Genomic DNA, 22523 nt, shown 5'->3' on the forward strand with positions numbered 1-22523 from the left:
CAGTGTTAACTATTTAGTAAAATCCCAGAAAGCAAGGAGTGGGGATTTAATCTACTTTTTCACAGGGCACAGCCAGTGAGATCGCTGCAGGGAGAGGGAGAGGCGAGGGGAGGACAGGAGAAGGGCTTCTGGGAAGCAGCTGCATGGGTCCAAGGCTGGCTCCCTCCATGAACAATTCTTTTGCTAGAGAAAGAGCTGACTGCAGATTCCTGCCCAGGGAGAGACACAGCTGAGTAAGTCCAAATACCCCAATTCTTACCTTTCTGGGTAAGCTTTGTCCTCTTTACCCAACCTTTTCGGCTCCCGGCCCACTTTCAAATGCCTCCTCCTCCAGGAGCCCTCCCCACCAGCCTGGTCAGCACAGAGGTCTCCCTTCTGACACTGGGGCCACCAGACAGGCTAAGGCAGACGTGCAGCTCTACCCTTTATCAGCCCTGAGACCTTAGAGGAGTCAGTGGACCTCTCCGGGCCTCTGTTTTCTCCCTGTGCAAGGACCACACACGTAATACTACATAGCAAGCAGAGCAAATGCGCAGTTCACGTTAGCAAAAGCTATGAATGGATCACAGCTATAACCATTTCCTTCATCTCTATGGGATGCTTGCCGACCTGTGAGTTTCAGGAAGACAGGACCTTGCTCTATCCATCCCAGCACCTCTAATGGTGCCTGGTTTGTTTGCTCAGTGTGCACTTGCTGGGTAAGTAAGTGATAATGTTGCAAAAGGCAGACATGGAGAGGCTGGAAAGTCAGGCCACACAGTGACTCTGTCTGAAAAGGGCCATCCACCTCCTAGATCCGCGCCTCCTCTCTGAGGCCCACTGAAATACAGCTAGAACAGTTCATGGGGACAAGGAGCTTCCGTGGAGCGTGTCCTGCTTCCTGGAAACGTGAACCCGTGAGCAAGCATCAGAAATCGGAACAAAGGCTGTGGTGGCTGTTCGGAGAACAGAGGCTTTTCAAAGCTACTGCGCATCCAAGCCTGGGAGGGTGATTTCCTGCCACAGCGAGTTGGACATCAATGTCCTCTTTGCAACAGAGGAAAGGAAATTTCCCTATACTTCTCATCTTCAAGTACAAAAGCACCCCCTGTGCAGCCAGAAAGTCCCCTGAGGTGTCCTTTGCCCAGTTTGAAGACAGAGTTGGGAGTGGCCCTGCAGGTTTCAGGAAGTAAGGATGGAAGCCCTGGCCTCCAAGGCTTATCTCTTGGGGCGAGGGCAGATGCTAGCGCTTACTGGGCGTGGGTGGGGTGGGGTCTGCTCATCACAGTCTTGGTTGCAAAAAAGAGAGTGAAACAAAAGTTTCTCCCCAGCAGGGCAGGGGTTGCTGGCTGGCAACGATGCACTTGCCTTGCTGTTCCGTGTCACCGACCCAGCCCCTCCACAGGCAGACAGGGCGCGGCAGCTGGCCTTAGGCTGCACTTCAATCCCCTATGGCCCGCCCTGACCTCAGAGGACTTTGTGCTGCAATACATTGTCATGTGTGTGTGTGTGGGGGGGGTAACAAGCGGGGAGACATGGAATCGAGTCCGCCATTCAAGAAGGGATGGAGCTCACCACTTCGCTTTAGCCTGTTTCCAGTTGCTACTACTTCCAATACCGGGATGGGAGAGGAAGTCACCAGCACCCCCCAACCACCACCAACCTCCAAATACTGGCTAAGTGCCTGGAACCAAGCCCGCTCTGGAGGACTCCTCCCTCCCGTAATATTTCATGCCAGAACACAAGCACGTCGAAGCAGGCGGCCCACGGGCCCTAAGTGTGTGCCTTTCTTCACGTGTGTCAAGTGCCAATGCCCTGGGCTCAGAAGCTAGGGCCGCTTACAGGAGAGGCTGACGGGGCTTCCTTCCCAAGTACGGGTAATTGGATTATGCACATCATGCTGTAATGCCTTTGCTGGCTGATTTAATGCTTCACTTCTCAGGTTCATGATTTGGGTTAAACTTAGTGAAGTTGTCCAAGCATTTCCAAAGCCCAGACCCACTAAGGATACCCACCAGAAGAAACCCAGAGGTCTGTCTGCATAAAATGGACACTTACAGCCTCCCCAGGATGTGGGGGAGCATCCCTGGGCCTTCCCTGTTCCTGCTACTTGCATGGCTGGGGGCCCCCCCACAGCTCCGCACTGGACCGCGCTTCCGTGCTGAGATAGCTTTGAGAGCTCCCAACAATGCCTGCTATCCTATTTCGGAGATGGGGACTGGCTCGGGGAGGCAAGCACAGCCCGGACTGAGAGCCAGCACGCCCTCTCCCCTCCACGCCGCCGGCCTGAAAACAAACTGATACATTCTGAAGCATGCCCTTCGCTACCTTCTTCCTCCTGGAAAACTCAGTCAAGTGAATCCTGCCCATCTACATCCCGGAGTGAATGCAAAACCCTCAGGAAGGGCTTTAGAATACCGAGTGTCTGCGACAAGCTGTGATCTCCCTCTTCCTCCCCCTCCCCCCCAGCCCCGCCCCATCAAATCAACACTTTAGAACATGTCTTCCGCTAATGAATCTCCAAGGGAATACAGACCAAACTGTCAGTGGGCGGATGGGGTAAAGGCCACGCCGCCCGTCAAGTTCAATGATCTTGGGCCAGCACAGAGCGATGGAAAAGGAGGATTCTGGAAATGGCTGCTAGGTCAGCTCACAGGGTCTATAATCGGCCTAGGGAGGCCTTCCGCTAGATGCTGCTCCAGGGACAAGGCTCCCCGTGCCCCGCCCCCATGCATAGGGACCTTGACTCTTTGAGGACCCCTGTCATAATAATGTGGATCCAAGACACAGGGCCCTAGCACAGTACGGGGTCGACAGTAACAGATCATTGGGCCCATGGGGAATACCTGAGTTCCCCAGAGAGGGGGTGTGCTGGGCCAGCAAGCCTGAGCTCCCTCCATCTGCCCCTTTGTCCCCCGCTCCCTTCACACCAGCCTGATGGCGGTTCCGAGTCTTCCACCCCAGGAGACCCTAGAAATACTCTACTTCGTGTGATAAATAAGCCAGGACAGGTGCCCACACCAGATACACTGCACTATGGAACCAAGATATGACCTCAGTCTCCTTCAACCCCATGCCCAAGACAGCCAGAAACACCCGACTGAAGCAGGCACACTCTAGGACACTTACCCAGCCCTCCTCCGTCTGGTCACAACTGGAGAAACTGAGGCCTGGAGGAACTCTGGATGGCCTTGCCCAAAGCCATCCTAGTTCCCGGACCAGGCGGCCAGACTACTTCTCCTTCTGGACGGGCAAATCCAACACCACCATGGGGTGAGGGGAGAAGCCACCAGTTGCTATTGAGAGCCTCCTGGGCCCGTCCCTGCACCGCGCCTTACCAATGGGGCCAGAACCCCGGCCCTGCGGTGCACCCCCCGCCCCCCACCTCCACCCCACCTTCCCCGGTCAGCTCACAGCAGCCAGCCCCCTCGCCCCACTCCTCCCAGGGAGCAGAGCCGCCCCTTCTTCCCAGAGTGCAGTCAGGCCCGGCTCCCCGGTGCGAGCAGGCCTCAGCTGTCCGTAATTTCTGCCTTGTGAGGCTCTGTCAGGCGCGGCGATGAGACGGCCTCCTGCTTAATGACAGGCCGACGGCTGCATTCACTCAGAGCCGGAGAAGCAATTACCTTGGAAATGGGGGTCACAGGCCCCACTCGTTGGCTTTAATTGAATTCCAATATCTGCCTCGAGCTGCCTTGACCTAACTTGTAGCTTCCTAAATACTACTTAAAGGAAGTGGAGCTAATCCAAGCTGCACTTCCTCCCCAATCTCACTCTTTTCTTAGAATTTAGAAAAAAGTTATTTTCATAAGAGGATTTTAATTCCAAAGAGGGAGGCAGGAGTGGGAGAGGGGGCACCTACCGGGGCCACTGCACAGGCGGGAGGGCTTGGCCTGGAAAGGGGACTGAGACGAGGACCTGGAAGAGGAGGAATTTCGGAGGACAGAACCCACGGCGCACTTCCCGCCCTGGGGCCTCTTTCCACCACTGCTGGAGAGCCGCCACACCACCACCACGCCAGCCAGCCAGCCAGCCAGCCGTGAACTGGTCCTTGAGACCAAGGCCCCCAGGGGCTGCAGGCGGGCTGACCAGTGAGTGGAGCAGGGAGGGAGCCCGGGGCTGGGAGTCAGCCCTCAGGCCTCTGGCTGACTTTGTGCCCATCCTCGAATCACTGCCCCTCTCTGTGAAATACGGGCATTGGCAAGATCCGTGAACCAGGGAGGCCCCACCCCTCAGGGACATTTGGCTGACATCTGGAGACATTTTTGGGTTCCAGTGGCATCCAGTGGGTAGAAGCCAGCATTGCTGCTAGACATCCTACATCCTACAGTGCACAGAACAGGCCCCACAACAAAGCATCCGGCCCCAAACTTGACAGTGTCAAGGCTGAAGAGGCTCAGGCTGGCTGATCTCAGGGACAATAAACTTTATGAAAGCACAGTTTCCCCATCAGGGTGCCACCTCCCAGCCTAATGGCTAAAGGCACAAACCACTTAATCACAGTCCTCTTTCTGGACTCTGCTCTGCTCCCCCCAAACATTGCCAGGCTTTGGACCAGGCGAATGCTTCCATGCCCTCTCGCGGCAGCGTTCAGCGGCCACCACGGGGCTGAGACCAGGACAGAAACTGGTCACCATCACAGGTCCCCACAGCAGGACGACAGAGCAGCAGAAGCCACCAGCATCCCTCTGTTCCTCTGCCCCCAGCCTCCCTGCACATGTGGCCCCAGAAGATGGTCCACTCCCTCCTTGAACAGATGCAGAAACTGAGGCCTGGGAAGAGACAGAACCTGCAGAGGCCATACAGAAAAGAACCGTAACTAGAATGTATGTTTTGGGGTTTCTGCCCCAGACCGAAAACCTAAGAGTTATTCTTTATCCCACCAAGCAGAACATTCTGGGACTATCGGTTCCACCTTAAAATCATGACCTCACACGAGAACAAAAGAGAAATGAGGACCAAGCAGGGTCCCAGACGTCAGTCATTTGGGCCACTGCTTCACAAAAATCTGGAAAACTTCAGAAACACACATTCCCAGCCCCACCCCCAGACCCATGGAAAAGAGCTCCAGGGTGCGTGTCCTGGAGTTTATATAGCTCAGAAGCCCCCTGACCCTCTTTCACTTTAGGGACAAAAGGTGGAGGAAACACCTGAGGCTAAGAGTTTTGCCCAGAGGGACATGCAAAAACTGTTTTTCCTCAGCTGCTTCTCTTAAATATCCCTAGCCTCACACCAAAGCAGGAGAGAGATGCTCTGTGAATCCACGAAATGCATTCAAGATGCAAGCCAGAAAGGGATCCAGAAGAGGAGAGATCCGGCTTCCTTCTTCCACGGAGGGGTCCAACCAGAAGTGGACCTCACAAAGCGGTCTTGGGTATTTTTCCCACTCCCGGTGAGACAGGACTCCCAGAATATCCCGGCTGGAATTCACAAGGGCGCACCAATCACACAGTCAGGCAGCTCAGTGCATGGCACAGGAAGGCCCCAACCCAAATTCCACAGCACATTTCAGATCCACAGTACAACAGAGATAATTCTGATCTCAGCTGGCCAAAGAAGGGCAGACCTTTGCCAGAGAGGGGGACACAGGGCAGAGGGGGACACAGGGCCGACAGGGCCCCCCGGGGAGGCCCTGAGGAGCAGCTAGGTCTGACGGTTATCTCAGAGCCTGCCCCCCCAACCACGGGGTGAGGGGACACCAAAAGCTGGGGGAGGTTAGGGCTGGAGAGTTTAGAGGTGGATTTGAGGCATGTCAGACAAGCCGTCCACTTGGGGAGATCATGGGGTGAGAGCCCCAGATGGGTCTAAGCCATGGGAAGCTGAAGCCCTGGGCCCGCCATCCTTTGAGGCCAGCTAAGGTCAGGGTCGATCTCTGGTTATGGTAAATGAAAGGAATAAAAGGGCTATACACACGGTGAGAGGCAGATTGGGGAGTCCACGTACCCCGATGATGGCGTTTAGCTCCGTCATGGTGACCTGCTTGGCACGCTCCACCGCCTGGGCCACCTGCTGCTGGTGCTGGAGGGAACAGGGAGGGGTGAGCTGCACTGTCTTCCCGACCGAAGGGGGCACCGGGGACCGTTGGGGCCAGGCAGGGACGGGGCCCCCACATGAGGCAGAGGAGGCCCCTGAAACAGGTGGGGCCTTTCTACCTTCTGTTTTTAAACACTTTTCAAAGAGCGCGTGTTCAAGCCCCACTTCCCGCACATTGTTTTAAGTTTCAAAAGAAATGAGCCCAAACATGCCTGTCAGTCACCCGTCTCCTCTCACCACACGTACAAAAAAAAAGTCCTTCCGCGCCTTCTAATGGGAGCCGAGTGGGAGAGGCTAGCCCCCATTAATGTTCTAAATGCGGGAACAGCATCGTCACATAGAAGGGTGTTCCCATGTTTTAGGAGACGCAGCTAGAGTGCGTGCCGAGTCAGGAGAGTGGCACTCTACAGTCAAGGAGTTCAGAAGTGAGGTATGTGATTTTACAGATATACAATCCCTAGCCACGTAAAGAGGAAAATGAAGATGTGTCTGGAGAGAGAGAAAGAAAAAGTGGCATGGTGAACCCTTAAATCAAGCAGGGACTGGGAATGGTCACAATGGGTCCATGCGGGTTCATCAAGAGTAATAAATACAACGCTCTGGGGCGGGATGTTGGGAACAGCTCTGGACCTTCCACCCGTGGGCTGCTGTGAACCTAAAACCACTCTGAAAAGTACATATTTTTTTGGTGCATTCATTCCCTTCGGCCTTGGGGTAACATCTGCTTCATGTCCACCTGTCTCCCCTACTGGGCTGTGAGCTCTAGGACATCAGTGGGTCGTGTTTTGGACGCCATCATTTATGGGTTGCTCCTCTGACTCAAGAAACCTAGAATTCTGGAAGGGAGCTGGCGGGGTGGCTGGGGCCTGCCCCAGCTGGAGTGAGCTATGCTGGAAAGACAGCTCACCTGTCTGACCTGCCCCAAGGGGACTCCTTGGAGACGCTTCCCTTGTCTCACCCATTAGCCCCGTCCAGGCCTCAGGTGGCGGTCTCTTGGAAGGCATGCTTAGAAGGTAGTATGACTGACTGATCATGCCTCCAGGGAGGACCCTCTGTCCTAGGGGCTGGAGTCCCCCTTGGGTACGCATTCCCTTTATAGCGTGTGCCCCTTCGCACTATGTGGCCAGGCGTCTTGCTCCTAGATGTTTTCAGGTGTTGGAGATGGGACAGAGAGACGCAGAGGCATTTAGGAATGCCCATTTGGATGGGGGGGCGGGAGGCAAAGAGGGCACCCACTGCCCATTGCTAGTCCCATCACAGGCTGGGATCCTCCTTAGTCTCAGGAAGTGGCAGAGAACCAACCAGTTCTACCAGAAGAACGAGCCAACACTCCCTCTGATGTGCTGGAGTGTTTTCTCTAAAACCCCAGGTTGCTAACTTCAGTCCCTATGAACGAATAGGGGCTGGGGCTCCAGGGGGACCCAGGCGACACCGGGAGGCATTGCACTCAAAAGACGAGAAAGATGCAGAGCAAAGGTCTTACCTCTTGTGACAGAAAAGGCATGATCTGTGCTAAAATCGTGTTCAATCTCTTCGCAATCTCTGTCTGCAAAAGAAGAGAGACGGTGTGAAGTACAAGCAGATACATCGAGTTGCCGAAATGTTGCACAGGGGTCAATGCACACTCCCCTGAAGCCACAGACCCCCCCCCCCATCAGGCCCCCTGCCAGGAGGCCTTGCTGAATCCGTGGCCCTCCCCCAGGCAGGCTGCCTGGGCTTTGGGGAGCTCCAATTTCCTCAGAGGGGAGTCTACATGTGTGGCTCACACCAGAGAATCTGCCAGCTCTGGATGGAAGCCCTAATTAAAAACAAATAAAAATAAATAAATAAATAAAACAAGAACCACTCCCACCCTCCGGTGCCCTCCGCCGTACACCCCAGTAAAACCTATTATCCGAGTTCAGCGCACAGTGGTGAGGACTTGGTCATGCCCAATGGCAACAGCTAGACAGGTTGTCCAGCTCAGATGAAGCAGGTGACCGGAAGTCCCCAGGGCCACAGGTGCCTTCGAGGGTCTCCTTCAGCCCACTCCACTTCTCTCTCGGCCTCTCCCCGACCAGACAGATCCCTCCCCCATGCAGCCTGAAATCCTACCATGAGTGCCTCCCCATCTTAAGGTTACAACACTGCCTTCCTGTAGCAGCTGCTCACGGGTAAGTCGTTGGAACCCCAATCCTTCCTAGAAGTAGATTGTGAGCTGAGCCCTTCTCTGCTCCACCCCCATCATGCCAGCCAAGATCATATTTAGGTAAGTACCAACTGCTTCTCCCACTCCTGTCCTATGTGAACCCCCAATCTCAGATCCAGAGTGGTTTGGGAAAAAAAAAAAAAAAAAATAGAGCCCAATGGTTAACTTTGTCCAGACAGGAAGGAATAGCCTGACAGACAGGGCTCAGGACAGACTGCCTTCCTCAGCTCCTGCTGAATCCCGAGGCCCCCAGGACCGGGGTCCCAGCGCAGGCTTCAAAGCTCTCATCAGCACACAGCAATCTTCCAGAAACAAAACCATGACAACAGCCTTTAAAAATCTCTGATCATCTGCGTGTCAAATGGCTCTCAAGGAGAAATCTGGTGCACTTAAAATAAAAACAACACTGTCTGAAGGCTTACAAACAGAGTGCGGACCTTGGGAGAATTCCTGGGGCTAGCACCCCCCACCTCTCTCTAGCCCCCCGCCACTAAGGAGGACCTGTCTGGTTGGGGAAGTGCCAAGAGAGGGAATGGGCTAGGGTGGCCCTACATCCTGGGGCTGCCGGCCACAGCAGGCAGGTTCCAACACGGGGACAGTCTGTCTACCCCATGGGGGAGTCCTGGGTGGGGTCCAGGGACTGGTCCTCTCCTGGAACACTCCGATCCTCGGGACAGGGCCAGAGTTGCCCACTGTGGGCATCTGGGGTGGAACAATTCTTTGTTATAAAGGACCGAATGACCCACTGAATGCCAGTAATGGGTCCCACTTCCAAATTCCAGGGTGGAGAGAGAGCGTTCCCCTAGCTACGCCCTCTTGGCCTTACCACCCCATTTGCTGTTTGGGTACGCTCCAGTAAGGACACTGGACACCAGGGCTTCTCTGCCTCACTGCTGTTGACATTGAGGCCAGATACTTCTTTGCTGTACGGAGATGTTCTGTGCACCATCTCTGGGCTTGACCCACTAGATACCCATCATTTATATTGTAAGGAATCTAGGAAGATGACTAAGTAATTACTGTATAAATTATTAATCTAAGTAAGTGGGAAGAGTTCTTCTCTCAAACAGTATCTTCTCTTCCAAACAGGATCCTTCCTCATTTCTGTTCCTCCCTCTCTTGATTGACAGTGGGGAAGGGGAAGGAAACAGGATCAAGGTTGTATCTGGCAGGAGTTCTAGAACAATCCCCTACATCTCAGTCCAAAATTGCAAAGGGTAACACGGTCCTTCAACTGTCAGATGTTCATGTGCCCCATCAGAACAGAAGGACGTATCAAAAACGGGAAACAGACATAAATTAGACCACCCAGGCTCACTGGTCCAAAGGCCTCTTACCACCAACAACCAGCACAGCAGTGCCCGGCACACAGTAGGTGTATAGTATCACTAGCCACCCTGCACTGATTTTCAAAGGCCCCCCTGGGTGCAGATCTGGGCCTGGCCCATGGTGGGCGACATCTGTGGCCAGGGTGGCAGTGGACGGAATGCTGACGTACATACAAGTGGGAGGTGGGGCAGACAGGCACCCTTCAACAGGGTGAGGCACGGCCATCCCCATGGGTCTCTGGCTGCTGCCCTCCCAAACCCTGAGCCAGGAAGGCGGGCAGCAGGCAGGCTCTGAACCTTCCCAGTTACTCTGGCCTACACAGCAGCTCCAGCTCTCACACAACCTCTGGGGCAGGTGGTTATAAATGGGCTCCCATCTGTTGCTTACTTCCACTAGCAAATAGGTCAAGTGTCAGTCAGGGTCTTGGAAGTTCCAGGCAAAATATGAAAAGGAGCTGGACTTCCCCTTCCCCATACCCTTTAGCCAACATGTGGCCACAGCTTCTGTCCAGGTGGGATCTTCCTGCAGGGTGTGGTCGGGAGTCCAGCATCTTCCAGTTATAAGGAAAAGGGACCTGCTGAGATTTCCTGTAGCTGTGCCCAGCTCCAGCCTTGGCCTCCCAGGCCACCAGGTGGCTCTGAGCAAGTTCCCAGTGTCACCCTTCCACCCCCACTAGAAGCAGTTCCTGCCTCCTTCGCCCACCTCCCAAGACCACAAACATCAGAACCGCTCCACATAGACAGGGAACCTTCTGGAGCCCTGGGATACGGGCATTCGGGCCCTTTCCTGAGCCCAAATTCCAGGAAGGCCTAACTGCATAAAGACAGAATGAAACAGGGTTGGGAAGTGGGCAGAGAGTGGGTGGGTTGGGGTAGAGGAAGCACACTTGGCCAGTATTTATAGTAAACTAGGGCTTCCCTGTCCCTGGGTACGGGCCTGGGGTGGGCTTTCCACACCCATTCAGTCCCTCCCAGCTGTCACTGCAGGGTGATTCCCCTGCCTTGGAGTGACACTCCCCTGCTGGCCTCCCCAAACAGCAGAAGCAGGGAGTAAACCTTACCCATCTCTCTGTGACTGCCCCATCTCTCTGTGACTGTGTGTGGAATGGGCTCCGCACACCAGTGCACGAAGAATGGACGGGACTATCCCCCTCAATGACTTTTCCTTAACACTGATTTTTTGGAGGGTGGTGATCCCAGAGGGGAAGCTCCTAGAAATGTAAGCTGGACGGACAGAGCCACTCTTCACAACAACAACCATCATGACCGTTACCATGCACCACCCCAGCTGCCCCCAAGCACTTCCCACATGAGAGCTCATAACACCCTCCAGGGAAGGCCCTTCCAATGAGCAGCTCCACGTTTCAGATGGGGAAACTGAGGCCCGCCCAGCAATGAAGCAACCACACTAAACGACTTCCTACCAAGAAGCCCGATTTGGACATTTTGAGAGAGCTTGGAGAAGTAATTTTGAAAGAAAAACTACTGTCAGGGTTAATCATTGACAGCATTTCCGATTAGAACAGCTGTTAAAACAGCATTTGGTCCAACACAAATAAGCCCTAAACATTCAGATCCAAGAAAGGGGGGAAAAGAAATTAAGACATGTGACTTCCACAATTAGGACAGGTCACAAATCACAAACTGGAACCAGACCACACACTGGAAAACTCCTCCTGGCAACCCAGGGCACCATGTTATCAATAAGGCAGCTGCATGTGGTCCACATGGGTCGCCCAAAGCCATCGCCTTTGAGTGAGGTCCCTCAGATGCGGACCTAGGAGAAGGTAGGTGCCGGAGGCGGGGAGACCGCTGCCTTTGGAAAGAGGCGTTTGGGGAGGCGGGCACAGACTTTGAATGTTTCTTTTCAAGTGTGGTTCAAAGAAGGCAGCTTGGCTGGTGGGAAAACACTGCTCCTTGGAAGGAGCTAATCTAGCAGACACAGACAGAAGCAGCTCGGAGACATGTGCCCAGAGACCCTGTGAGATTCAGAATCTGTGCTCCCAACTGGGCACAAGGAGTAACATCTGCCCAGCGTCTCCGGTGAAATGGTTAGGCTAATAAATGACGAAAAACAAGATGGGGCGGGGGGCAAGTGACTTTCCCGAGGAGCAATCTGCTCAGTGCGCCTGCCTAGCTCCTGGGCACGCCGTGATCGTCTCAGGAAAGCAGGACCTGCAACCATCTTGCTGGAAACAGAGGGTCCTTCAGCACCCCCAGGCCCTGCCTCTCCTCCCATCACGCTCCAGCCACAGCCCCCAGACCCAGGACGCCAAAAGACGCCAGCCTCAATCTGGTCTTGGTTCTCACCCCCCAGTCTCCTGCTCCTGGGCTTCCACAGCCGGCCAGGCTTTGGCCGCATCCTCCATCTTTCTTTTTCTTGAAAATGTAGCTGACTGCTCAACCCAGTCCACAGCCCCCTGCACCCAACAGTCTCCCTGCTATTTATTTCAAACTGCCCTGTTGTCTGTCCCGCCAGCTTTTGGGAATACATACATCATTGTAACCTCAGCTCCATAAAAACAAGGTGAGGAAGAACCCTGGCACTTTAAAGAGCATGTTATGACCCACAGCCATGAAGAAGAAGCAAGCTGGCTCCCACCCCCCAACCCCCAGCCCTGCCTCCATCTAGCTGTGTGGCTTTGGGCAAATCACTACCCTCCTCCGGGGTCCCACTGCGTTGTCTGCGACACAGGGCGGCAGAGAGGTAACTTGGAAGATCTGGGAGTTGTCCCTGTGTCTCAGCCTGCTAACGGTTCCTGAAGGGCGCTGTGACATGTCCTTCCTCAATACAGCGTAGGAATCGAGAGCACGGCAAGAATTTAAAGGGTGATGAGGAAGGAGAGAGAGGCACTTCATGATGTGGCTGGGCTGCTGCTGCCTGGAGTTCAGTCCCCAGGACCAGGCTTCATAGCACAGAGGGGTCGACAGCAGCGACACGCCATCTGTCAGTCCCATGCAGCCACGGTAGGAAGGGCTCATCCTGCTCGCCCGGGACCTTCTCTTCCAGAAACATGCATGTTTGGGGTTGGGGGTGGGACTCCACGGTTCTTGGATTTTAATCAGGTATTACCAGGTTCTCTGAATGAAGCTCTGGGGTATTCCAGATGAGTCTGCTTCATCTCAAATTAAACTGAGAGGGGCACGAGGGGTGGGAGGCGGCGGCCGCGGCAGCCGGGTGCCATAACCACGAAGCAATCAAATGTTCAAAGATTCTGGAACAATGTGCCTGAGTGTTTTTAACTTAAAATATCCCATCTCATGTCCCAGGCAATTCTAAATTGATAGGCCCTCAATTATTGGACTAGACCATGAAATTCCTTGCCAGGCAGTTTCTCCTCAGTCAGGGCTTAGACAACTCTGAAAGATAGCAAGTGGCTGTTTTATCACCAGCGGGAGGGAAGTCCAGGGACAAAGTGGGGTGACACCTCCAGGAAACACCAGGACGGGGTTCCCCAGCCCCGCTCCAGCCCCGCCACAGGCTCTACGGGAAAGGAGCATCCAGGGTCTTAAAGAAGGGGGCAAATAAATGATCCACTCAGCAGCCCAGGGAGATAATGGCCCCTGCTTCTGGAGGGGCCGGGAGGGTTTCCATCACGGATCACTCAATGATAGGTGAGCCTCCATAAAGGCCCTTTTAGCACTGACATATTGATCAAATTATATATAACTACAATGCCATTAAATATTTATGCCTTCTGTGGAAGCCTGCTGAATTCTTTATGCCAGGAGGGGTGGATATAAGAAAAGGCACAGCCCCGTGTGACCCTGAGGATCTGCCTCCTGAGGGAGGGAACGGGACAGGACACTAGCTGTGGCCAGCCTGGACCTGGCACTTGGCGATAGCCCCCATGCTCCTCACGCAGGTAAGGATGGCAAGGAACCTTCGACACACGTACCCCCACCCAGCTAAGACAGATGAAAGGCAAGAGACTCCAGGGTGCCCGGCTTGGGACATGACCCTCCACGTGCCACCCTGGACGGAATCCCACCTTCCCTTCCTCTGTCTACCAGAAATCTCTGGCACTTTCTTCCAAGAGTCTAGGGAGTAAGGGAACTGGGAATGGTGAAGTCCAGCAAGGAAGGGGAAAGAGCTTGTGGAGAGAGGGGCGGGAGAAGAGGCATCTAGGCCACTGACCCCAGAAGAGTTGGCAAGGCAAAGTCCCAGGTCTGTCCGGTACTCAGGCCTCAGTTCCCACTGCATGAAAGAGGCAGATCGGGGTGCAGGAGTCATCAGAGCTCTCAAAAATGAATTAGGTGTGTGTGAAAGTGAACATCCTGTCCTTAGGAGCATTCAATGGCCACCTAACAGGGACAAGGGTTAGACACCACTCCCTGGGAGGGAACTGGGCCGAGGTGACAGCCCAGTCCCTCCCTGGCTCTCAGACTCCACGACTTTCATTTCTCAGACTCTCAATTTCCAACCACCGGGTTTCCTGTTAACAAGATCCAATAATCTTTAAATATTTGTTCACTTTAATTTCTTGGTTCCCAAACACATTAAACTCTGCTTGCTTCCCACCCCCACTCCAGGGGATGGCCCTCAAAGAGCTTGCTTGTGTAGACAGAACAGGGAAAGCCTTTGCCGATTAGACCTTCCCCCAACACCGCCCATTCATTCCAGGCGCCACCAACCGCCCCCCCCATCCCTAGAGCCCTTGGTCCCCTCCTTCCCCTCAGATAACCCTCTGCCTCCCTCCCCCACCTTCCCAGACTCCATTGGCCAACTCCTGCCAGGAGGAAAAATTCTCAATTCATCCCTGTGGGGTTGCCATGGCAACCCCCAGCCACCTAATCCCCCTTGGAACATTATGCAAATCTCCCTTTGCCCCTCAACAGGCTGTAAAAGTCACATTACCCTTGCAGAGGCAGCTCGTTAAATTTTGGGGGTCTCCCTGTAAGGTCAGCACTACAAATGGAACATTGGCTAGGACTTTGTAAGGACAGAGGCTCGCGGGGAAATCCGGGTGGCAGGAAAGGAAAATGAGGTGTCGGGGGAGGGGACAGGCGGACTGTGGGCAGACACAGAGCCCCATTCTAGCCACCCACCACCAAGTTCACAGCCAATAAGCAAGACCATCCCTCTTAGACTGAAAGGGTCTCTTCCCCCAGACAAGGATGGCAGGATCACAGGCCGAAAAGATCAAGATGGTTACTTAGAAATTTGTTCATGGGTCAGATGGGACCGCCTCCCAAACCTCCACCCCCGCATTCAACATCTCAGTTCACAGACAAGGAAAGCTGGGCCCAGAGAAGGCAAGAAACTGCCCTAGGTCACAAAGCTAGACAGTGGCAACCAACTCTCTCAGCTCTCCAGCCAGACTTCTTCCCCTGACACCAAGGGTTTACACCTGGGGAGTGATTTTGCCTCCCAAGGGACCCTTGGCGATGTCTAGAGAACAGTTAAGGGTGTCACAAGGAGAGCAGTGCTCCTGAAAACTAGTGGGTGGAGGCCAGAGGTGCTGCTAACCTTGGGGAACACAGGACAGCCTCACAGTAAAGAATTATCCAGCTTCACATGTCAATAATGCCCATACTGAGACAGCCCAATCTGTGCACGGGGGGGCCCCAAACCTACCCAATTCTTCAAGGCTTTATCTGGGGTCTTTCCAGGCCCAGAATCTAAGTCCTGAAGCACATTCAGGTGCGTGTCCTGAAGGCAGCCATGTGGGCAGACCATGCCTTGATATGGCCTGGGAGACAAGCGGTCCGGCCAGGAGTGAAACAGACTGAGTTTCTGGTTCTGAACCTGCTCCCGGTCTACTGGGAACCACAAGCCAGTGCCTGACCCTCTGCAGACATCTGTGCTCACAGCTGCATGCAGGGCCAGCCAGCCACACATGGCAGGGTTCTAGGAAGTCCTACAACATCCACAACCCCAAGGATCTCAGCCTCACTCTTGGAGGTCTTCGCAACTTGTGGCACTACGTCCTGCTGAGAGAGGACACTGCTGAGGCCTTCCTACACGCTGGGGACTGTGCGAAACAGTCACTGTATATCCATCACGCGACACACACTCCTCCTAGCGCTGCCTGTAACTGAGGGGTCAGACAGAGGAGGTGGGGCTAGTGGTTACTTAAAAATTTGTAACTAAGTTGTTAGTTACGACTGCATGTCAAACTCAGTTCCTCAGGCATGGTAGCCATATCCCGGTTGGCACTGTTTTGGCAGGCAGGGGTTCCCATTCTCCCCCCAATACAAACTGAAGTTCACAGAGGTCCCATGGTCAGCCCCAGGTCACATGGCCAGGGGGTCTTGATGGGGGACTCAAATCCAAGGCTGTCTGACTCCTACGCCTGTTGCTTTGCCACCAGGACTGACCACCTCCTGGCAGCTGGTGCTCAGCACGGGACTGCCAGGACACCCCTCTGAAAACCAGTGGCTTCTGATGGAGAAACTCGGAATTCAGCACCGGCACAAAGATGTCAGGAGAAAGTCTTAACAGGGACAGGCACCAGTCCCCACTGCGGAGCCCGGGCAGGGGGAAAATGAGGGAACGTCAAGTAGAGGAGGTCCCTGTGGAAATGTGGTCTGACACAGGTGAGAGAACAGAGAAACTCAAACAGTGTGAGAGAGAATGGTATCTAGAAAGCACTGTACCCACTCCCTTTAAGTAGTCCCTACAGGCTGTATACTGCGCACGAGAGGCTGGCATCAAGCCAACAGTAAGAGGACTCCAGCAGGAGCAGACCTGCTCTCCGAGGGCCTCAGGGTTGAGGAGGGTGGTGGGACACAGGACACCGGGGGCAACACCAACCACCAACCTCAACCGCTCTGTTAGGATTTCTGCCCTGAGGCAAAGCCAGGTAAGTACTGGACTGCTGCCCTCTCCAGGAGTGAGGGGGCTCGGAGGAAGGCACGGCTTCCAGGAAAAGCAACAGGGAAGGGTTTAAGGAGATGCTAAAGCTCCTTTGGGCCCATCAGTCCTGGCCCACTCACGGCCTCCACCTGCTGGGTCTCGTGCTCACTCCGTTCCCATAGGCCACCGAGCCCCTCGCTCCAGACCACTTGGGACCACCTATGCTCCAGGGCTCGCCAAGTCTGCCCTACCTCTTCCTGCACAGGAAGTTGGAGACTTCCTGCCCCCCACCCTAGACCAAGGACTGACTCCCATCCTTCACCCACTGGTCTCCCCCAGACTGCCCGGCTCTTCCTAGCAGAAATTGCCACCGGTTCACCAAGCATGCCCTTGACCCGACAATCAGTTTGACACTCGGGGTCCGGACGGACCTGTTGAGGGCTCTCCCTAGCCAAGTATTTGGGTACCGGGTAGAAGGCCTCCTCCCTCCTCCTCCAACCTTCCGGTCAGAGACTAGCTGGGTGGTGTAGGAGTCCAGAACCAAAGCCTTCACAACCAACCAGGAGGAGACCCCTTCCCTGCCCCTCCCCTGTCCCCAAGGCGCTCCTGGCACCCCCAGTGCTGCAGGACTGTGGGAAGGACTCTTGCTCGTTTGAGTCTCCTTGCAAGGGAAGATGTCACTTTTGGGGGCAAACAAAAAAGGAACTTCTACCACTGGGCTAGACTAGATGTCGTTCCGTTTTTTAAAAGAATGACAATAACAACAACAAACAGTTGAAGCGTGTGAACAGTGCTCAGCAAGGATTTAAAGGGCAGTAGGATAAGGCTGTGGCACGTGGAACTCCCCGGCCAAAGAGATGTCCAAGGCAGGCCAGGCACAGTTTACCAATTTACCTCCGAGCCACTGACTCTCGCCTTCCTGCTACTCGGTTCCTTCTCAGAATCCCAATTCAGCATGTTTTCTCTTCCTCATTCCTTCCTCCCCCATCTCTGCTTTATCATCTTCTTCCCCACTATCTCTTTCCTCACCACCTCCTATCATCCCTTTGTACGACTGAACTGCCCACAGACCAAGACAAAACACAAAAACAAGACAAAACCCTTAAACTGTATTAAAGACGCATTAACACAAAAGCTCAACAGGACACTTTCATGCTTCTTTTCTCCAATCACAACTTTGCAGCCAACAGATCTCTCTTAGAAGCCGGAGAAAACCTATATCCTTCCCAGAAAGTCCATAATGCTCTACAGAGTCAGGGGAGAACCTCAAACTAGAATGTTGCCCTCCACGAGTCCCCGTAAAACTTACATTTGTGCACCCAGTATGGGCCCAGAATCATGCAGGGCTCAGGAGCCCCAATGAATACAAAATGGTCCTACCCCTCAGGGAACTCACAAAGACAGCATTCCGCGCACACACACACACACACCCCGCCCCACCAGTCCCTGCTGCCCCATCCAGTTATGAACACAGCCCTCTAGTGCCCCGGATATACCCAGGTCCTCACACCCCATACTCTGATGCTCTCCTCTTGGTGTGTGTTTGTCCTGCTCCCGAATGCCTCTTATCTGGGGTCTCTAAGATGAAAAGGTCTACTCCGCTTTGCAAACGACCAAGTGCAACAGAAATACCAAGAGTCAACAGTATCAAAATATTTGGAAGATCACAACGTTCAAACGCTCAGTCCTCCACAAAGGCCCTCGGCTGGAATTACTTGGTAGTGGTGGTGGCAAGCTGCTGCAGGACCCCAGGCCCCTGGTGGTGTCACTCACATGGTGGGTGAAAGGAGGACGCCCCTTTGGACACACACGCCAAGCCCATCCACACACAGTCCTGGCCTTTGCCACAGCCGGACTCCAGGCCCCACCCCTGGGAACCTGGTTCTGTCTTCACCCGCCAAGGATGCCACTGGTGAAGGGGAGCTTTGGGGCGAGGGGGATTTCAGCCCAAAGGGCTGAGTGGCATCTTCACAGTTATGAAGTTGGCTGGGGTGGAGAGGAGGGAGATTTTGTTCTCAGGCAAAATCCCCAGGGCTGAGAAGATGGGACCTCTGGTTAAGCCCCCAAGCCCTGCATGAACCTCCACTTAAGAGCGAGTCCCTGCCCTACGGACCTTCAAGCTTTCTAGAGGGGCCTCTGCACAATGAACAGCCTCCCAGAATCTGATTTGAAAGGGGCCAAGGCCTCCACGGTCCCTGATGTGCTTCTCCAAGGAGTGGAGCCTGCCCCCACAGAGGTCCCCCCCCCCCAATCCTAGGGACACAGAGGGCCCCTTGGAAGCCTAACCCCACCTCCTCAGGCTGTGACATCCTTAGCCAACAAAAGAACTCCATATCCACACACAGGGGAGAACAGCCCTTCCGAAAAAACCTCCTTCCCCAAGTTTCTCCTCAGCCCCCAACCTGAGGGGGAACATGTCTTGTGAAAGGCGAGAGAGAGGAAAGAAAAAGCCAGGGGACAGGAGAGGCGTGCGAAGAGGAGCCAGCATCTTGGCCCAGAGTCTGCAAGAGCATTTGTTGAAAACAAGATATTGTCCCTTTAAGCATATAAAAACAAGGCCCTCGAGCACGCAGTTCTCACTCTGGTACACAATTATGGGTGCTTTCAGCTGTCTAGCACTACTTCAAGTGCTCTCTTAAACCAGACTGTCAATGGCATGTTGAAAGCTATTTCGCTGGCTGCTATCATTAATAGCAAAGTGGAGAGAGCCGGCTGATGAGAATTAAATATGGGGGAGGGGCGGGTCAGAACCAGTCATTACAGAATTACCCACACGGGGGAAGGAGGCAATGCCACTTTGGAGAAGAAAGGTCAAAGCGGCAGGCGGGGGTGGAGAAGCAGGGCCCAGAGGCCTCCACCAGCCCCAGGCGTCTGCCCCCCACCGCCTCCACCGCCACCCCCCCTCCCCCCTCCCCCCCCCCAGTCGGCCCCAGGCAGATGGACATGGGCCAGCCCTGCAGAGCCATATGGGGACAGAGGGAGCCGCTGAGGCGGGAGTGTGAGAGCAGAGAGGCCTGGGAGATCACTTTGCTGCAAAATGTCACCACCTCACCTCACTCCCCAAGTGGAGCCCCACGCCCACCGCCATTCCCAACTTGTGGACTGTGCTTCCGCTGGCCTTTCCAAGAGCTGCTGTCACCAAGAGAGACAGAGAGAGAGAGAGAGAAGCCGAGAAGCCTCCTCCTCCTCCTAACCCCTGCCCCCCTTTAAGGCTCAGGTAACAGCCCTTCGGTGTAGTCTTCCTGGACCCGTAGTCTTCCTGGACCCGAGCTGACTCCCCTTTCCGGGGATGAATAAGCCGTTCTGTCCCGCTCCTGTCCTGGGTGCTCCTCGGGGAGACTGGGCCATATTAGTAGCACTTCCCTCACTGTGCTCCATGACTTCCTGAGATGCCGACTCCCCAGGCGAGGGGATGGTGTCTTATTCGGCTGTGTAACGGGCCCCAGCCCACACCCGGCACATCCCAGCCCCTAATAACTGCTCTGGCAGGCATCCAACCCCCTCATTTTCCTGATGAAGAAGCTGGATGCTGAGCTGTAGGAGGAAGCCTGCAGAGCTGGGGGGCCAACCCACAATTAAAACCCTCACTTCCTCCCGCTGGGGCTCAGGGAATCTGGAATCCCACCCTCTGAAAAGCTGAGGAATTCGGAGTAAAGGAAAACCAACGTGTTTCCTGAGCACCTATTTCGTGCTAAGTGCGCGTAACAGACCCCAGCCCAGGGGTTTCCTCCATGGCTACAGAAACAAGATGATGAAGTGTGAGAAAGACAGCCAGAGTGTGCCACAGCAGAGGGGGAAACCCCACTGAGATTTGGCCTTGACCACCTTCTCCCCCCCCCCCCCCCCCCCCCCCGTGTCCCAGTATATTGTACAAACAGATTTGGATTAAAAACACTTCCCTGTGCAGGAGGGAAAAGGGAACTCATTCCTTGACCAGCACACTCCTAGGATAAAATGGAAATGAAGGGCCTTCCACACAGACCAGGCCCTTCCTATACTAAGTGGAGGAGGAAGAATCCAAAGAGAGAAAGAAGAGCTCTGTGCCCTGCGGGGGCCACTGGCCTAGAGGAGTTCACTAAAGGAATCTTATTAAGAAGCCAGGTTTCTAACCCAGGCTCAGTGTCCTTGAGTAAGGGGGGAGCCATCCATGTGCCCATCTCCTGGGCCATCCCAGTGATCAAAAGAATGATAAGGGAAAGAGCCAGAGAACCACACCAACCCTGCTCAGACAGCTCATTCGAAGGTGAAGACCAGAGGTCCAGAGAAGACTGGGGTAGAAGGCAGTCTGGGGCCTGGAGCTCAGCAGACCCCAAAGCCGACCAAGGCAGGCCCCCGGGGCAGTGAGAGAACCTGTGGGACTCTAGAAGACTGTCCTGGGCGACAGTGACCAGCCGGGAAAGGTTAGGTGGAAACCAGGGCCTAGGAGCGGTGCCTGGATGCCAAAAGAAAACACTAGTCCAGATCTCTTCTTAGCTCAATCCCGATGCCACAGAGACTGGCACTCCTGGGTGTGGACTCTGTAACCTCGCCACCTGCTGGTTCCCTCTGGCCACCAGCACCTGCTAAAGTGATGGTCACAGAACATCAACTTGTACCTGGAGACCTTCCAGCCAAGGCCCTAATTACTGGGGGGATGGAGAGGGGAGGGGACGGAAATTTGCCATCTCCTTCTTCAGCCCCATGTTCGTGGTTTCCTGTATCCTCGGGTAAAAAGTTCACAGGTTGTACCACTTTACCTCGCCAGCGAACCTTCCCTCTGGGGCTGCTAGTTATGCATTGGGTTTATTATTACGCACATCAAGTCATTGGCTGTGCAAACAGCGGGCAATTCAGAAGAGGACTATGGGAAAAAGTGTTCAGCTGATAAGGTTATACAACCCGAAATGGGGTACTTTGTACTTTCCTATACCCAGCTTTGAGCCTTTTGAGATTATAAGGCAGAGAGAAGCAGGAATACTCAGCCACAGAGGGCAATGGCTTAGTAAATATGTTTTACTTCTCAAGTCCTGCTAAACAGAGACCCAGGGAACGGGACAGAAGGCTGCAGAAGCAGCCCCAGCACTAACTCGGGACTGGGTGACTGAGTCAAGCTCAGCTCCCCTCCTGTGCCTCAGTTTCCTCATCTGTAACATGGAAGGTTTGGATGAGAAGCCAAAGGGCTCTCCCAGTTCTGGGATGCCAAAGGAAACTCGGAGGAAGGGTTCCTCCTCAGGCTTACAGAAGAAAGGGGACTGTTAGGTATCGGCATGGAGCTGCCCCAGAGTTCCAAATGCCTCAAGTCCTCTTCTGAAACCTCAGTGCTGAGTGGGGGAGGTAAAGACAGCCTGACCCAGCTTCTCCGGCCTCAAACCCAGCGCCCAACAGGTGCTCTGGGGCGCTCCTTTCTAAGCCGGCTTTGGGAATGGTGGCTGGCACCAAATGCCTCAGCAGGAACAGGATGGGAGCCGATGAGCTCGACAGCCACCATCGCCTCCCTGGCCTCGTTGTATCACCCTTGACATTCTGCCTGGAAGCCGGAGCTTGGAGAAGGTGGGTGACCCCCTCGAAGCCTGAGGCCTGGCCCGTGGTTCTGTAATCTTTGCTCTGCAATACTCAAGGAGATAGGCAGATGAGTAGGAGGAAAATCCATTTATTACTTCTCTGGGATCTGACAGCTTGGAGAAAGAGCAAGGAGGAGACAGAGAAACAGCCAGGAAAGGAGCTAGCCCCAGTGAGTTTTACCTCTCGGCTGGATACACTTTGTCAGCTGCCCAATAATTGCGGCCCAGCTGGCGGAACCTGAGGTTCCCGACTAATAGGCATTTTTTTCTTTTTCTTTTTTTTTTTTTTAAGATTTTATCTATTTGAGAGGGGAGAAGGTCAGAGGGAGAAGCCAACTCCTCGTGGAGCTAGACGCCAGATGCGGGACTCAATCCTGGGACTCCGGCATCATGACCTGAGCCAAAGGCAGTCAGTCACTTAATCAACTGAGCCACCCAGGCGTCCCAATAGGCATTTCCCATAGAGACAGCAAAGGAGAGCTTTAAAAAAAAAAGTGTGTCTATGTGTGTGTGTGTGTGTGTGTGTGTGTGTGTGTGTATTGGCGGTTGGTGGAAAGAGGGGGTGTGGCGCTGCGGGCGAGCAGGCTGAGGACCCCCCCCAGTTCCCAAGATGCTGGCTCTAGACCTTACCTATTACATAAAGGTACACCCAGTCCCCG

At 54.3% G+C, this 22523-nt stretch overlaps 1 protein-coding gene across 10 annotated transcripts in view; it reads right to left on the reverse strand.

The window, feature by feature from the left end:
- Positions 1–22523, reverse strand: part of TLE3 (TLE family member 3, transcriptional corepressor) — a 46972-nt gene that overhangs the window by 18402 nt on the left and 6047 nt on the right. For 6 of the 10 annotated variants that reach the window (XM_059180539.1, XM_059180538.1, XM_059180537.1 and 3 more), the window contains exons 5-6: positions 7493–7555; positions 5920–5994 (exon numbers count right to left, since the gene is read on the reverse strand). In XM_059180539.1, the coding sequence (XP_059036522.1) occupies positions 5920–5994; positions 7493–7555 (138 nt within the window). Of the gene's footprint in view, positions 1–5889; positions 5995–7492; positions 7556–22523 lie in introns of all 10 variants that reach the window. The other 4 variants (XM_059180532.1, XM_059180530.1, XM_059180531.1 and 1 more) reach the window with 1 other exon arrangement.

Source organism: Mustela lutreola, chromosome 7 (genome assembly GCF_030435805.1).
Source record: "Mustela lutreola isolate mMusLut2 chromosome 7, mMusLut2.pri, whole genome shotgun sequence".
NCBI lineage: Eukaryota > Metazoa > Chordata > Mammalia > Carnivora > Mustelidae > Mustela > Mustela lutreola.